Genomic DNA, 15,147 nt, shown 5'->3' on the forward strand with positions numbered 1-15,147 from the left:
TAGGTTCTGTGACTTTAAGTGAAGTGATGTGTAACGAAACCAGTTTTACCATAAGCTAATTGATAGAAACGAGTTAAGTTCCTGTGGCATCTTGTCAACGTTATAATGAAGCGATGTTGAATGAAATGATGTTACTCAAGGCCTGCTGTAGTATAGCTCATCTTGTTAGAGTCCTCTTGTGGGATGCTGCAAACTCATCATGACTTCAGTACTGCCTCCTAAGCAAGGACATGCCCCCGCAATGAGAAATAGGAAAACCATAGTCTTGGAATGTATAGGAGTACAGTCAGGTTTGGGTAAGTAGTCAGATGACCTCAGGAACTATTATAGAGAAAAATGTGCAGCCAGCTGCTATTGAATGGAATGGAGATTTATTTAGTGCCTACCTGGAACAAAGCCCTCTGGCACTCTAGACTGATGTGGGAACAGCTTTCTGCCTCTTAAGTGTAGGGAATTTATCATATGTCAGAAAATCTTTAAGAAAGGAATCAAGTACTTCAATTACGTTCCTGTACAGAAGAGGAAACAGACCTGGAGGCGACCCAGACCATTAGTAGCGGAGGAACCACAATCCACGTCAGTGCAAAGGAGCCAAGTATTGCACCATCCTGTTGTGATCCAGCTCAGGTTATGCCAGTTCTGTTTTGAGCTGACTGGTAGGGAAGTGCCTTCCATTGCAGAGGTTTTGCTCATTCTACACAGCAGTCTCTTGACACTGCATTGTGAAATCCCACTTTCAGTGGTTAAAAAAAAGTAGGACCTGGGGACCCGTGCTATTGAGGCTGTAGGTTGGTGCTGGTAGCCCTGCTCCTTTTGAGTCTTGGCCCTAGTCTTAACCTCCAAAAGAAAACCAGGAAAATCCTCTCAGCCCTTGCTCTCTACCATAAACCCTTTTCTCCTCAGGCCACCCCCTTTCTGACATTCCTTCTCATTATATCCACTTTATATTATCCATCAGTTCCTGCACTTTGTGCCTTTTCTCACACCATTCCGTCCTCCAGGATCTCCACCTAAGTCCTATTTATCCTTCAAGGTCCCAGCTCAAATTACTCCTTCACCAAGGAGCTTCCCAGATGACTCCAGTAAAAATTATTCTCCCTCCTATGTGTTCCCAAGAGGGAAGGAAGACAAGGATAAACAAGTGTTTATTAAGCAGTTGATCTATTTCAGGTACTTTGCATATGTTACTTAAGCATATGAGGTAGGTATTGCTCGATTTTACTTGAAGATAAGATTCTGAGGTTAAACAGTCAAAATGAGGTCACATAACTACTAATGGTGCTGGGATTCGAACCTAGACAGTGACTTCAGAATAAACTTTCCGACCTTCTACATTTGGTCTGTTATATTTACTAGTGTAAATTCACTGCTCTAGCATCGTGTTTTGCCTTTAGTTAAATGTAACATCAAATTCTCTTGCTTGCTTATTGTGTTTCTCCAGTGTCTGACAGGATTCTCCCTACCTTAATCATGTAAGAATTGAGTCATTTGGGGTTGGAGCTAACCAGGTACAGAAACCTGAAAGAGATATAGCTGCCTCCTGAAGTGTGGACTCCTTTGATACAGTTAAGCAAAGGCTGCCAGGCTGACATGCACTGCTAGGGATTTTGTAGGATTTTCCACTTCCCTAAAAAGGATGTTGCACTGTATTCACAAAACTTTCGAGCTGGAGAGGGTAATTAAGAAATCCCTAACGTTAGTTGTGGCCCCCTTTATTTAAAAGTGGCTCACTCTAGAAATATATATACCCACCCTCACAAACAAATCCCTGTAACTGGGGCCTAGTTTGGGGAACACAAAGTCCAGCCCCCTCATTTCACAGATGAAACAAGTTTAAATCTAGTGATGACCAAGGCTGCACAGCCCTCTAGTTAGGGAACCAGTACCTAAACGTGAGGTTCTGTAATCCCAATGCTTTCCTTGGAGGAGCTATGTTTACACAGCATTTCTAAACATTGTAGACAAAGCACTGAACTAGTTGCTGCGAGGACAACAGATATGGACAAGACCCAATTCCGCCCATTCAGGAGCTCACAATTGAGGCTAGTGACACAACACGGAAGCACACTTTTTATGGCTTAGTTTCCAAACATTGCTGAGACCGAGAAGGAAGTCAGGACCTTGGCCAGTTCCAGGGCGCGGGAACAGTGAGAGTCCACCCAGGATGAGAAGCCCGGGCATCGGGGAGATAGACCAGGAGGCAGAGGTCAGACCCAGGTGGCAAATATGACAGACGGGGCCCACACCAACACCTGGCTCAAACCACTAGGAAAAAGGGTTGCTCACAGACTGAGCTGAGCCGTTTTCCGTGGGTATTAGTGTTCAGTCCATTCCCATTCCTGCTCTGGCTGCGCGGGAACTCCTCCGGGCCAGCCAGGCGGAAGGGGCGGGGCTCACGGCGGAAGTCCCCCGCCCGCTCAGGTCACGCGGGAGGGCTTGAGCGCGCACCTAGGTGAGTAGCCTCCGGTCCGCGGTCACGGGTTCGCAGCTCCGTGCGCCCCGAGCGTCCACTGCTCGTGTGACAATTCCAGTCTCAGGGAGTGACAGGCCCTATTTCTATGGAACTGGACTCAGGAGGGATGCGGGCTGGTCCCAACTAACAGTGAATCTGGGGACCGACCAGGCTCTGGGTGAAAGCCAGAGCAAACCTATTCTCCTGACTGCCTTGGTCAGGAGGGAGCGCCCCCCAGGTGGTCCTGCTTCACGGCTCGGGGTGGGATGCGGGTGGCTGCCACCGGGATTCCATAGTTGCCCACAGCCTTCCTTTCGTCCCTGATTGTCTCATGCGACTCCTGTGACAGGAAGCCCTGCACGAAACTTCCCTCCTGAGGCCTCTGCCCGTTTAGGAGGAGGGGAGTGGGCACAAGAGAAGTCAGCGTCTCTTTAATTGAGGGGGAGTGGCTGTGGGGATGACCCCGTCTCTTGGCTTGACAGGAAGCATGGCACTCTGGCGGGCATACCAGCGGGCCCTTACTGCTCACCCGTGGAAAGTACAGGTCCTGACAGCTGGTGAGTGTACCTCTGGGACGTGAGTGGGACCAGAGCAGGCGAATTTGGGAGGCAAAAGCTTGCCCCGCCACACCTCCCTCCCTTTTTGCTTATATTCAGCTCCCTTGAAGTGTTGGCTGTCTCGCATCCCAAGCTGTTCTCAATCCATTTTATAGGATGGGTCCCCAAGGCTGAAAGGAATCTGTGGCCAAGCTGTAAAGTAGGATCTGAAAGTCCTCAAAAAGCTGAGGAGTCATACCTTTTGGATAAAAGTATTGCCCCATCAGGCCTTAACTTAGAAAACTAACCATAACAAGCGCTCCTCTGACATTTTACAGTGTGCAAATCACTTTCAGCACACATTATCTCAGAGTCCCCACAAAGTCTGTGAGCTAGAATTACTTGACTTCACATTAGATCATACACCTACCATGTTTCCCCAAAAATAAGACCTACCCTGAAAATAAGCCCCAGTTAAGATCGTCAGCCAGATGGGCGCATTTAGTATGGTTATGACGATCCAGAAGGAGATGACATGACTGTATTGAATAAATGTAGATTGTAGTACACGAAAAAATAAGACATCCCCTGAAAATATGCCCTAATGTGTCTTTTGGAGCAAAAATTAATATAAGACCCAGTCTTATTTTCGGGGAAACACGGTAATAAGTACTGAAATCAGGACACTTATCCCAGTTTATTTTTCTTAGGATTTTTTTGATTGTGAAATACATTTTAACATACAAAAGAATGATTAAGACATGTATGTACAGTTTTAATAGCATTAAAACTGAATACTCCTATATCAGCTTTGAGACCCCTTGAGCTCCTGTCCCTAATTCATACACCCCAAGAGAGAAGCACTTTTCCTGAGTTTTGCCTATATCATTCTTTTGCTTTTCTTATAGTTTTACTACCTATGTATGTATCCACAGACAATATACTCATCAAGGATTTATTTTTACTCCAAATCCAGTGATTGAATAGCAACCTCACAGAGGTAACCCAGTGACTTAACCTGCATTTGTTACCATTTTCATTTTGCAGATTAGCTAATGGGAGCGGGGATGGCACAGAGATAAGTAAGTTTTATAGGGGGAAGGATTAGAAGGCTTGTGCCTACTGGGGCAGTGCAAGAGTGATCAGGTTACCATGGGGACCTGCCTATGTTTAGAGGAAGGGAACAGGATTCTAGTGAGGACCCTGGGCTTCGGGGAGGAAGACTGTTGAAAGCGGTTGGGGGGCTACTGAAAGCCAGGGTGAAGCAGCGATCCTGCTACTGGAGTAGCCCCACATCAGCACGAGAAACTTCATTGGGTGACTGGTCAAAGGATGGACTCCTTTGCCCCTCCTTAGGTCCCTCGCCAGTCTCCTGTGCCCAACCACCCCATGTCCTGTCCTCAGAGTGTCCGTCAGCCTGCATGACTCACCTGGCTGCGTGTGTGGTGACTCATGCTGGACTGTATGGCTGTGATGGGAACTGATACCCTGGGCCCTTTGCCCAGTCTCAGATTTCCTCAGGGACCCTAACTTCCGGAAGGAAGGTTCTCCCTCATGGCCGTCAAGAACAGGGAGGTGGGGCGGCTGGTTAGCTCAGTTGGTTAGAGCACGGTGCTCTTAACAAGATTGCCGGTTCGATCCCCACATGGGCCAGTGTGAGCTGCGCCCTCCACAACTAGATTGAAACAGCTGCTTGACTTGGAGCTGATGGGTCCTGGAAAAAAAAAAAGCACACTTAAATAAATAAAAGTTAAAAAAAAAAAAAAGAATAGGGAGGTAAAGATAATCCTGTGTTTCCCTGCTCAAGGCATCTGCAGCTGACAAGGGCAGGAGTTGGAGCTCCAAGGTGCCCAAGTGCAGATATATAGCTGAAATGAGATGCTAGAGACCTGTAGCTCCACCTCCGAGTCTTCGTGAGGCTGTGGTGACATTTCAGCTCAGCCCTAAAGCCACTTCTTGGTAGTACTTTTCTCAGATTTTCCAAACCTTTCAGACTTTTTCTTCCCTGCTGCTCAGTAAATTTGGATCAAACTACAAATAAAGGGAGGTCGTGGAAATTGATGAATGAGCTGTTTTTAGATTCCAGTACAGTAGTTCCTAAAGTCCCATGAAATAGCTTCATCACACTGGAAAACAGAAGAGAGATTTCAGTCTTGTAGTTAGAAGACCAAACTTTGAATCTCAGAGCCGTAGCACTTAGCAGCTGCGTGAACAAATCAACAAACCTCTTTGAGCCTCAGTTTCCTCATCTAGAACTTGAGTTTAGGTACATGACCTCACTGAGTCTGTGTAATGATTATCTCTGTGAAGAGGCTTTAGAGATTAAAAAAGGTTCAATAGAGGCTCGAGGGGTTGGCCCTTTCTGAGTGTTGGCAATCCAGATACAGCAAGCTATTCTTTTTTTTTAAGATTTTTTTTTTTAATTGGGGAAGGGGAACAGGACTTTATTGGGGAACAGTGTGTACTTTCAGGACTTTTTTTCAAGTCAAGCTGTTGTCCTTTCAATCTTAGTTGTGGAGGGTGCCGTTCAGCTTCAAGTTGTCCTTTCAGTCTTAGTTGTGGAGGGCGCAGCTCAGCTCCAGGTCCAGTTGCCATTGCTAGTTGCAGGGGGCACAGCCCACCATCCCTTGTGGGAATCGAACCGGCAACCTTGTGGTTGAGAGGACCCGCTCCAACCAACTGAGTCATATGGGAGCTCAGCGGCAGCTCAGCTCAAGGTGCCGTGTTCAATCTTAGTTGCAGGGGGCGCTGCCCACCATCCCTTGTGGGACTCGAGGGATTGAACTGGCAACCTTGTGGTTGAGAGCCCACTGGCCCATGTGGGAATCGAACCGGCAGCCTTCAGAGTCAGGAGCATGGAGCTATAACCGCCTGAGCCACCGGGCTGGCCCAAAGCTATTCTTTTTATAGTGGTGTTTGGATTGGGTTTGTTTCACTTGCCATAAATATGAGCATGAATAACTATCTTAGCCTTGGTCTCCAAAAAGCAGAGCCTGAAGCTTCTGTGCAGGTACTTTGTAAGGGAGTAGAAAGGACTCCCGTGGGGGGAAAGAGGGAGAGCTGATGATCTGAAGGATGCATTACCACACTGGACACTGCTTAGGGTACCTGGCTGCTCAGTCTCTTAAAACGAAGAAGCTCTTTGAACTGCCCCTTAGGACTACATAGGTGAATAGTCTTTTCTGGAGAAAAGGGAAAGCCTTTACCCACCAGCTCCCATTCCACGTTGGTCAGAGGTTCGCAACATGGGATGTTAACGTCCCTGCAGGACCAGCTCGCACATGCGTAGTCCCCAGGTAAAGCATCAACAGTGCAGCCCCAGGTGAGGTATAGGCCTGAGGCAAGAATCTATCAGGTTGAACTGCAGTAATGGCTGCAGTGAGAGAGAGATGAAATCAAGAAGATAGTAAATAGTTCGAAAGAAGTGTCTGACACACCCAGTTTTGGCCAAGCCAGAGTCGGGAACAGGGCAGCCTGGGCAAAGGTCTGCTGTAAGTTCTGCAGAATTTGAGACAGCCTTCGCCCTTCCTTTCTTGGGGCCTGTCCTGTTTCCAATGGGCCCAGGACCCAGCTCCACCCATCCATGGCCACCCTGGTCATGCTGTGGGAGCTGCTGAGCTTCTGAAGACACTGGTTTCCCTGGAGTTTGAGTTAAGCCAGGATGTAAGAGTCATCCAGTCCAACTCCTGATGTTACAGAGAAGGAAACTGAGGCAAAGGGTGGGGGTAACATGCACTGAGGTCTCACCATCAGTGGTAGACCCGACGTTAGAACCTTGGGCACTTCCCAATGCACTTCCCTGTCTCAAGTGCAGGGGACACGACTGGGGGCTCAGAATGCTGAGTTAAGCCAGGATGGGCTTAGACAGCTGACAAGTTGCAGACCCTTCCATTTTGTCTCAATTTCTGGCAGGAGGATGGGTCCAGGCCAGGAATGGGGAGAGCATTCAGAGCAATCCCAGAGGATGCACTCTCCCCTCAGTGACGGGCTTCAGCTCCCTCTGGGTTCTGACGGACTGAGCTCCTAGCCAGGCTGCTATTTACTTGTTGGGGAGGAGTGAGAGTGAGTCAACAGCACCGCAGCCCCACGCCAGTAGCTGTACCTGGCAATTCAGCTCTCCTATACTCAAGGACATACTTCCTGCTCCTCGTTCCCACTTCCTGCCGCTCAGTCTTGCCTCTTCCATTAACACTTTATTTTCTTGCATCTAAGATCCCACACACAAAAGCCAGGAGAGGAACAAAATAAGGGAAGTAGGAAACTTACTCCCACTCCCACCTGTGCCTAGGAAGAGGGTGTGCAAGTTGGGGCTTTTCCACTAGTGGACAGGGAGGGTCCCAAATACATCTGTGCTCGGAGGCAGGCGCCCCCCCACCTTACCCCCACTCTACTGAATCCAGTGGCGAGTGACGGCATGAGAACTGGCACCTGCCCAGGGGTATGATGTCACGCCCACACCAGCGTCTGCCTGCTGGGCTCTGTGCCCAGCCTGGCATTGGGGCATCACTGCCCAGCAGCCCCTCACCCTGCCCCATCAGGGCTCGGGCAGTGTGTCTCTGCAGGCCTCCAGCCACAACCCCCTGGAAACAAGTCCAAGGAAAGAGGAGCCGGAACACTGGGAGGTCCAGACTAAGCAGCTATGCCCAGGACTCCCAGAGCGGGGTGGTGTGGGGCCGTTTGGGCTCAGGGCTGGGGAAGGTGGAATAAGGAATCTGAATGGCAGCCCTTCCTGCTCAGTCACTTGGAGTGGAAATGTAGGCTTTGCTCTATGTTGGGACCAAAGCCATAGTCCCCTTTGGGGTGGCTGAGGCCTGGGGGCCTGATCTGTGGACAGAAGAGGGACCTCTGGGCACTGTTCTGTCTGAAATGGACAGAACGGGCAGAGCTGTCCACTTCCTACTCCGGCTGCTGCCCTTTGGCTCGGTATCCCTCGGGCTTGATGGACATGGCTTGAGGGCCTGGACTCTCTTTCTCAGACCACAGGCTTCCAGGACTGTGGTTTTCATTCCTGTTCTGCCTTCAGCTTGTGTGACTGCTGGCAAGCATGAAGAGTGAAAACATACACGTCTCTTCGTGACTGTTTCTTTCCCAGGAATATTGCTGCTAGCGCTCCCCACAGACAACAAGGAACAGAGATTGTCACATTTTGGGGAGTAAAAGACAGAGGAAGTGCATTAGTCCAGGAAGTGCCTTTGCTGTGTGGGCCTGTGGGGCTTGGTTTGGGCAGGAACCCCCTGCGAGTGGCAGCCACGCGCCTCCTGGCACCTCCGGTCCCTGAGCCTGTGCTGGGAATTCCCTGGCCTGGATTCAGGCCCCAGCTCCACTCCTTACCAAGTCACCTCATCTCTCAAAGGCATTGAATGGAGGTGTGACCCCCTATCTCCCAGACCTTTTGTGAGGATTGAATGTGTGAGACTCCTCTGTAAACTCAACATTTGGCTGAAGTAGCATGTCAGACTGTTGGGCTTTCCATTGAAGAAGTGAGTGCCTTTCTGCTCCACCCACAGGGTCACTCTTCCTTTATGCCTGGGAGTGCAGAAGTGGCCATGCATAAAGGGAAGGGGGACCCTGGTGACCCCAGTTGTCAGGGAGCGGGGATAGGGTGTGAAGTGCTAACTGGGGGAGCAAGCCTTGACCTCCACTGTCCTCGTACCCTGTGCCTGACATGCGGGCCTTCGGGCCCCTTGGAGTCCTTCATGCCCTTTCCAGTGTAGTCGTGTTGTTTGGGGCAGAACGTTTGACGTTTTTCCTTGGTGTGTTTTCTGAGCACCTGCCAGGGGCTTGGTTAGCTGTGGCAGGGCTAAGAGAACAAAGCTGTCCAGGGTTCTGTCCTTGCCCTCTGGCAGGTCGTGTCTAGCCCTGTTCTGGGAAGAACCTCCACCACTTTGGGAGTTTCAGGCACAGGAGAGGCAGGGCTACCTTGCTGGCTGTGCTGGGGGTCCCAGCAGCTGAGACCGGCAGCCTCGGTTGCCTACAGGTGCCCCCACTCCAGCTGCAGCCCCAGCTCTCAGCCTTGCCCAGCTGCCTCTGAGGAGGCTGCGCAGAAGTGTGGGGGAAGAGCAGTGAGTCTGCAGCCAGTACGGACGTCAGAGCCAGCTCCCGGCCAAGGAAAGGGGTGGAAGGATATGTTTGCCCAGCGCTAATTGAGGGCACAGGGATGGTGGTGGCTACGGGCTAGTGGGGGACTCTCATTACTCAGGTGAGCTCTGCAGGCGAGCTGGAGATCATACGGTCACTCCCAGGTGGCCCTATAAGTGTGTATTTGCTAGAAGCCATCACGCCACTAGAACTGACGGGGGGCTCTGTAAATAATGATTTCTGTCTTGGTTTCTGGATGAGGGAGTCTGACAAGGGCTGCTTAGAGCTGGGTATCTGTGCAAGTGAGGGGAGGGGAAGCAAGTGCAAAGGCCTGGGGTAGAAAAGGCTGGAATACCTATTGCCAGCTCAATCTGAGGTGTGAAGGGGTGTCTGGGTTTACCTGATTGTGCTAAGAGGTGGCCAGGACTCTTCCCTGTGGGGACTCGTTCGTGCCAGCTCCACCAGTCAGCTTCCTTCCTGGGACCATTTGAACACTCACATTTCAGAAAAAGAGTTATGCTTGCTGTTCTCCATAGACCCGAAGACCTAGGTGAAGGACCCTGGCCAGGGTCTGGCTTTGGGCTGGGGGAGAAAACCCAGGGTTCCTTACCATCCTACATATGACCTCTCCATAGTGTAGTGTCCTGGAAAGAAGACTGTCTAGGAAATGAAGCCACGTGGGTTGTGCCTTGGCTCTGTCGCTTACTGGTTATGTGAGGTCCCAGACCTTCATTTCCATACCTCTGAAATAAGGGGTGTGGGTGCAGTTATCTGGAAGGCCTTTCCAGTTCTGACAGTCCGTGCTTCTCAGCCCCTGGTACCTTAAGTTGTCCTTCCTCCAACTGCAGTTTCTGACTCCTCCATTGCTCCATACAGAGTCCTTGGGCCCTGGCCTGCTCCAGGCTGCTCATCCCAGTTTCTAACAGGACACACATGGGGTGTCACCATCCTTGGGAGAGGAGAGCTTTGAAGCAGCAGCAAGGGACTGGCCGTTTGCCCCAGAATTCAGCCCTCGGGCCCAGAGTGCTAGAGACTCATTCAGTCAGCAGGCTTACCTCCCTCCTTGGAGTGGCAGCCCCTCCCGGGAGGTGTTCTGACAACACCTGTGTACCCTGCACAGGGTCCCTGATGGGCCTGGGTGACGTCATTTCACAGCAGCTAGTGGAGAGGCGAGGTCTGCGGGAACACCAGGCTGGCCGGACCTTGACCATGGTCTGTCTGGGATGTGGCTTTGTGGTAAGTTCTGCCCACAGCAGAGCTGCTGCTGGATTGGACAGTGGTCTGTTTCCCTTGGCCTTTCTTACATCTACGCCAACCTGGAGTGTACCTTGCCCTGAAATTTGGTTTTTAATACTCAAGGGAGAGGCTTTGTGATGTAAAAGCCGACTGTCCCCCTCACTGCATCCCTGCTCCCCTCCCTGGGGTTTGCTTTCAGGGCCCTGTGGTAGGAGGCTGGTACAGGGTTTTAGACCGTCTCGTCCCTGGCACCGCCAAGGTGGATGCACTAAAGAAGATGTTGTTGGATCAGGTGAGCGGGAGGAAACGGGGGCTGGGAAGGCTGAGCTGGAGGAGGGCGGGCTTAGGTGCTTACAGCTCTTTAATCTCTTTTCCTTAGGGGGGCTTTGCCCCATGTTTTCTAGGCTGTTTCCTCCCACTGGTAGGGACACTCAATGGACTGTCAGCCCAGGACAACTGGGCCAAACTCCGGCGGGTGAGCTGGGCAGGTGTGGGGAAGACCTCTGGCTGGCAGACTGGCACGCCCAGGGGAATGAGGCAGGCTTCAGGGGGGTGACACAGGCCGAAGTACAGGTAGGGTCCTGGGCTCTGGAAGAAAGGAGCTGAGGGGGTGCAGTGCAGGAGTGTGCTCTCTGAACAAATCTGTGGGTGCTATTCAGACTGGGGCATGGGAGCTGCTTGGAAGTGCAAGTGCTGATTGGGTCCTTCTGTGTTTCCTCAGGATTATCCTGATGCCCTCGTCACCAACTACTATGTAAGAGCTGACACCTCCGCTGCCTGTCCTCCTGCCTCCTTGAGTCCAGAAGTGCCCAGGGATTGGGGGTCCTCCTGACCTAGAAATCCCTCAGTTGGGATGACCCCCTCATTCCCAGTGTGGGCACCACACTCAGGGAAGCTCTCCCCCACTTGTTCCGCTTGGTTCTGTTTACAGAAGTTGGAGGAGGACCAGGCAAGGCAGTGAGTCTGGGGTCAGGTGATGGAGGCAGCCCCCCAACATTTACCTTCTCTCTCGTAGCTCTGGCCTGCTGTGCAGCTAGCCAACTTCTACCTGGTCCCCCTTCATTACAGGTATGACAGATCCCTACCCCACCCTTCAAGGAAGAGCCACATTATGAACAGTTGTAGATAAAGTGATTCTCATTCAATCTTGAGCTACCTTAGACCCCCGGGAACTCCTAGACTCCTGAGCGTTTTATTCAGATCCTCTCGTTCATTATAGAACCTGTCGCAGAGTGCCCACTGACCTCGGGAGGGTCCTGCTCCACAACCCTTGGCTCTGTCCCACCTGAGCTCCCTACCTGTGCTGCAGACAGCGTGGAGGGGGCTGCAGCCTAGTTAGAAAGGTCACTCAAAGAGCCATGTAGGAACCTGGGTAGGTTCATCCACTGCAAAATATTATTTTACGCTAATCATAAAGGGTAATATTGCTGAAACTGCAATAAAAACAGTAGAACTCAGGATGACTAGTTAAAATTAGGATGGTGATGGGGCTTTGAGAACAGAAAAATAAACAGAAAAATATAAAACTCTTCGGAGGGGACATGGTTAAAATTTACATGAATAGCGTAGCTAAAAGGAATATAGCTAAAAGGAATATAGACTTAACCAAATTTTAAACTTTAGAATCCTTGTAACGGTCTTAGAAGCTAAAGCAAGGTCAATTTAACACCAAGAGAAGGAGGTGTTACTTTCTATGGCAGACAGTACGTTTCTGGAAGATGAGAGCTTCTCCGCTGGTACACGGATGACAGATACGTGTATTCAGAAGGAGCCCGGACAGGACTATGAGTAACAGCCCTGCAGGGCAAGATGGCTGCTGAGGGTATTTCACCTGAGGCTCCGGGACAGCAGCAGCACCTGAGCTGTGTCCTCTGGTCCGAACCACGCGTCCCTCCTGAAGGAGGTGTAAATCTGGATGTTTTCAGAGATAATGCCTCCTTTTGCATTACACTTTCCCCTCTCTCCCCACTTGCTTTCTCCTCATCCTTCCTCTTTTTCACGCTGCCATTCCTGTTCTTCAGGTTGGCTGTTGTCCAGTGTGTTGCTGTTGTCTGGAACTCCTACCTGTCCTGGAAGGCACACCAGCTGTAAGCCTGCCTCACTCCATTGCTTCCGCCTTGCAGTGACGCAGCTTGACCCTGGAATGGTCGGCCGACCTCCTCCTCAAAGTGGGCACATTGCTTTCACGGGGTTGGGTTGCTGGTCAGAATGTAGCGGGATTAGCACTATGAAACGGCCCATGTCACTCTAAAATGTAAACTGACTCCTTTTGAATTTACTAAAACTTGTATAATGGTCTTATGCCCACCGCATAGTAGGCACCCCATAAATATTTATTCAGCCATATGATCTTGTCAACATTACTTTATACCCATATCCCAGCCAGTGCACTCATCCCCGCTTTTCATAAATACATCTATTTCCCTAACCCTCTCCAGCCCTAGTGTAGCTCCAGTTCCTTGGGGACCCCCTCAAACCCTTTATGTGTTACCTTTGTAAATATGTTATAAATGTGTAATCTGGAACCTGCAGTAAGACCCAACAGAAAAATACTAGGGAGTCAAAATTTCTAGGGAATGGAAAGAAGCCTAGAGACCACCAAGCCCAAACTTCTTTTACAGACGAGGACACTGAGGTCCCTAGAAGTAAGGTGACCTGTCCACACCATGAGTTAGTGGCAAAGTAGAAACTTGAACCCACATGCTATAAATCAAATGTTTAAATACCCCCCCCCAAATTCATATGGCGAAGAACCTGAGGTGATGGCATTGGGAGCTGGGGCCTTTGGTGGTTAGGGGGTGAGAGCACAGCCCCCGTGGGATGCTTGCCCTGATAAAAGCAGCCGTGCGAGGACACAGCAAGAAGCTGCCATCAATGAACCAGCAAGTAGATCCTCACCAGACACCACATCTACTGGGGCCATGATCTTGGACTTCCCAGCTTCCAGAGAAATAAATGTGAGAAATAAATATTTGTTGGGTATAAGCCACCCAGTCTATGGTATTTTTGTTACAGCCGCTCAGATGGACTAAGGCACCATGTTTCCTTACTTCCTACCAAGTGATCTTAACCTGGCGGTAAAGATACAGTAATACTATTGTGATTCCCAGGAGAAAAAGGAACTTGGCTAAACTACCACTTTGGAGCAAACAGAAGCAGATGGACCAGCCTTTTGTGGTCTGAAGGCACTTGAGGCCAGAAACCCTCGTTTTTATGGTGCCTCAATCAGACAGCCCTAGAATTTAGATCCCGGGACTGGAATAAGATCAGGGATTCTGGTTGACTTAGCCTGCCTCAGCTGCTGCTTGGGTGGGTACCATGGTGAGGATGGCCTGCCAGCGGAGCACTCCTGGTTGTCTCAGTTTACAGAGCTGGTGACGGGCAAGGGACCGAGTGTGAGCAGCACTGCATCCTCCCAGTGCCTCTGGCCCCTCTGGAGGCCGAGGGCAGGGTCAGCCCCACGATCCAACCACCCTTCCGTGTGCCAGAGAAGACTAGCCATCTGGACTCTTCTGGTCTGGGGACCGGCCCTGCTCACTGCTGACTGTTCTAAGCCGGCGAAGGACACTCGTTGCTTCCAGAGCAATGTTCATGCCCCAGCCAGCTTCTCGCTCACTTGAGTCCGCTGTCGCTTCTAGCGCAAGCCCCAGAGACACGCCCCTCGGGGTCCCGCCACCCGCTGGACTCGAAGCCGCCACCGTCATTGCTCTACAATCAGTGCATGCTCCTCGCTGACGTCAGTCGGAGCTGTCCTGGAGCTATATAAGGCTGGCGGCGGTCCCGGGACAGACCCCGTGTTTCCCAAGGCGTCCTCAGCCCGCCCCGAGGGACAGACTGGACCTCCCTCCTGCCCTGTGCAGACGCTCTCTGGCAACCTGTGAGTGGCTCGGAGAGTCCGCCCTGCCTCGCTCAACAACAGGACTCCGCTCGCCTGCCGGGACCCGCTAATAGGGAGGGAGGGAGGGAAGGCGGAAAGGGTGGCACAACACTGGGCAACGGCAGGGACTGCAGGGAAGGTTGTGGGCACAGCGCGGCTGCTACGGGGGACCGGCGGGGACGCTGGATGTGCGCGGGAAGGGGAGTGGCGCCACCTGCGACTGTTCCAAGCGCACCTCACCCTGCGCTGCTCCTGTGTGTCCAGGGCTGGTGGCACCATGAGGCTGGCGGGACGTGCGGCGTTGCTGGCGGCGCTGCTGCTCCTGGCACATCTGCGCCCGGGGAGCAGCCAGTGGAGCCCGGAGCAGGAGGCGGCGGCCGGGGTCCAGGACCCGAGTCTGCGCTGGAGTCCCGGAGCGCGGAACCAAGGCAGGGAGGCCCGCGCGCTCCTCTTGCTGCTGGCGGAGCGTTTCCCGCGCCGCGCGGGGCCAGGCCGATGGGGATCTGTGACCACAGGAGAGCGGCCGCGACGGGACGACCCTCCGCTGTCCATTGACCTCACCTTCCATATCCTGCGGACCCTGCTGGAGGAGGCACGGACGCAGAGAGAGCGCGAGCGCGCAGAGCAGAACCGCGTCATACTCGACTCGGTGGGCAAGTGATCGGCGGGGTCTGGGGCGCGGAAAACCTCGACCCTCACCCCCAACCCGGAGCTGGGACCTGCGCAACTGGAACTGACCCAGTCCCGCGGGGCTAGAGCTGCCCAGGGATACCCTGAGCACGCTCTGCGTTACTAGTGTTTAATAAAAGTTCCGGAGAGCCTTTGGTCTCTGTTGTGGGGGCGCCGGGAACTTTCCACAGCAGGGTGGGAACCCCTAGGAATGTGGGGCCTCCTAGGTCGGTGGGAGGGAACCAGTGCTGCAGGAGGAGCACCCTGGAGAGTGGCGTTCAGCCAGGGTCCTGTGTCCC

General features: G+C 52.0%; 2 protein-coding genes across 4 annotated transcripts; both read left to right on the forward strand.

The window, feature by feature from the left end:
* The first annotated feature begins 2,304 nt into the window (after positions 1-2,304).
* Positions 2,305-13,056, forward strand: MPV17 (mitochondrial inner membrane protein MPV17). Of its 3 annotated transcripts, none has more exons than XR_004424797.1 (8): positions 2,305-2,452; positions 2,935-3,009; positions 10,187-10,302; positions 10,502-10,594; positions 10,682-10,777; positions 11,024-11,056; positions 11,234-11,370; positions 12,324-13,056. XR_004424797.1 is itself a non-coding variant. In XM_033124330.1 (8 exons), exons 2-8 carry the CDS (start codon positions 2,940-2,942, stop codon positions 12,391-12,393), a joined length of 504 nt encoding a protein of 167 aa, XP_032980221.1. In that variant the 5' UTR covers positions 2,305-2,452; positions 2,935-2,939; the 3' UTR covers positions 12,394-13,056. The 3 variants fall into 3 exon arrangements, 2 of the variants coding, with proteins under 2 accessions (XP_032980221.1, XP_032980220.1); XM_033124330.1 differs by having other exon boundaries at positions 11,234-11,259; XM_033124329.1 differs by having other exon boundaries at positions 2,312-2,452; positions 11,318-11,370.
* Positions 13,057-13,061: 5 nt separating this feature from the next.
* On the forward strand, positions 13,062-15,146 carry UCN (urocortin). The gene is made up of 2 exons (XM_033124331.1): positions 13,062-14,179; positions 14,444-15,146. Exon 2 carries the CDS (start codon positions 14,457-14,459, stop codon positions 14,838-14,840), a length of 384 nt encoding a protein of 127 aa, XP_032980222.1. The 5' UTR covers positions 13,062-14,179; positions 14,444-14,456; the 3' UTR covers positions 14,841-15,146.
* The last annotated feature ends 1 nt before the right edge of the window (position 15,147 follows it).

This window comes from Rhinolophus ferrumequinum, chromosome 13 (assembly GCF_004115265.2).
Source record: "Rhinolophus ferrumequinum isolate MPI-CBG mRhiFer1 chromosome 13, mRhiFer1_v1.p, whole genome shotgun sequence".
Taxonomy (NCBI): Eukaryota; Metazoa; Chordata; class Mammalia; order Chiroptera; family Rhinolophidae; genus Rhinolophus; species Rhinolophus ferrumequinum.

Excerpts from the sequence above, each read along its gene's own strand:
- UCN (XM_033124331.1), top strand. The coding sequence starts at position 14,457 with ATGAGGCTGGCGGGACGTGCGGCGTTGCTGGCGGCGCTGCTGCTCCTG.
- MPV17 (XM_033124329.1), top strand. The coding sequence starts at position 2,940 with ATGGCACTCTGGCGGGCATACCAGCGGGCCCTTACTGCTCACCCGTGG. Across the intron at positions 10,595-10,681 it reads AGAAGATGTTGTTGGATCAG|GGGGGCTTTGCCCCATGTTT; the intron begins GTGAGCGGGAGG and ends TCTTTTCCTTAG. Across the intron at positions 11,057-11,317 it reads CCCTCGTCACCAACTACTAT|CTCTGGCCTGCTGTGCAGCT; the intron begins GTAAGAGCTGAC and ends TCTCTCTCGTAG.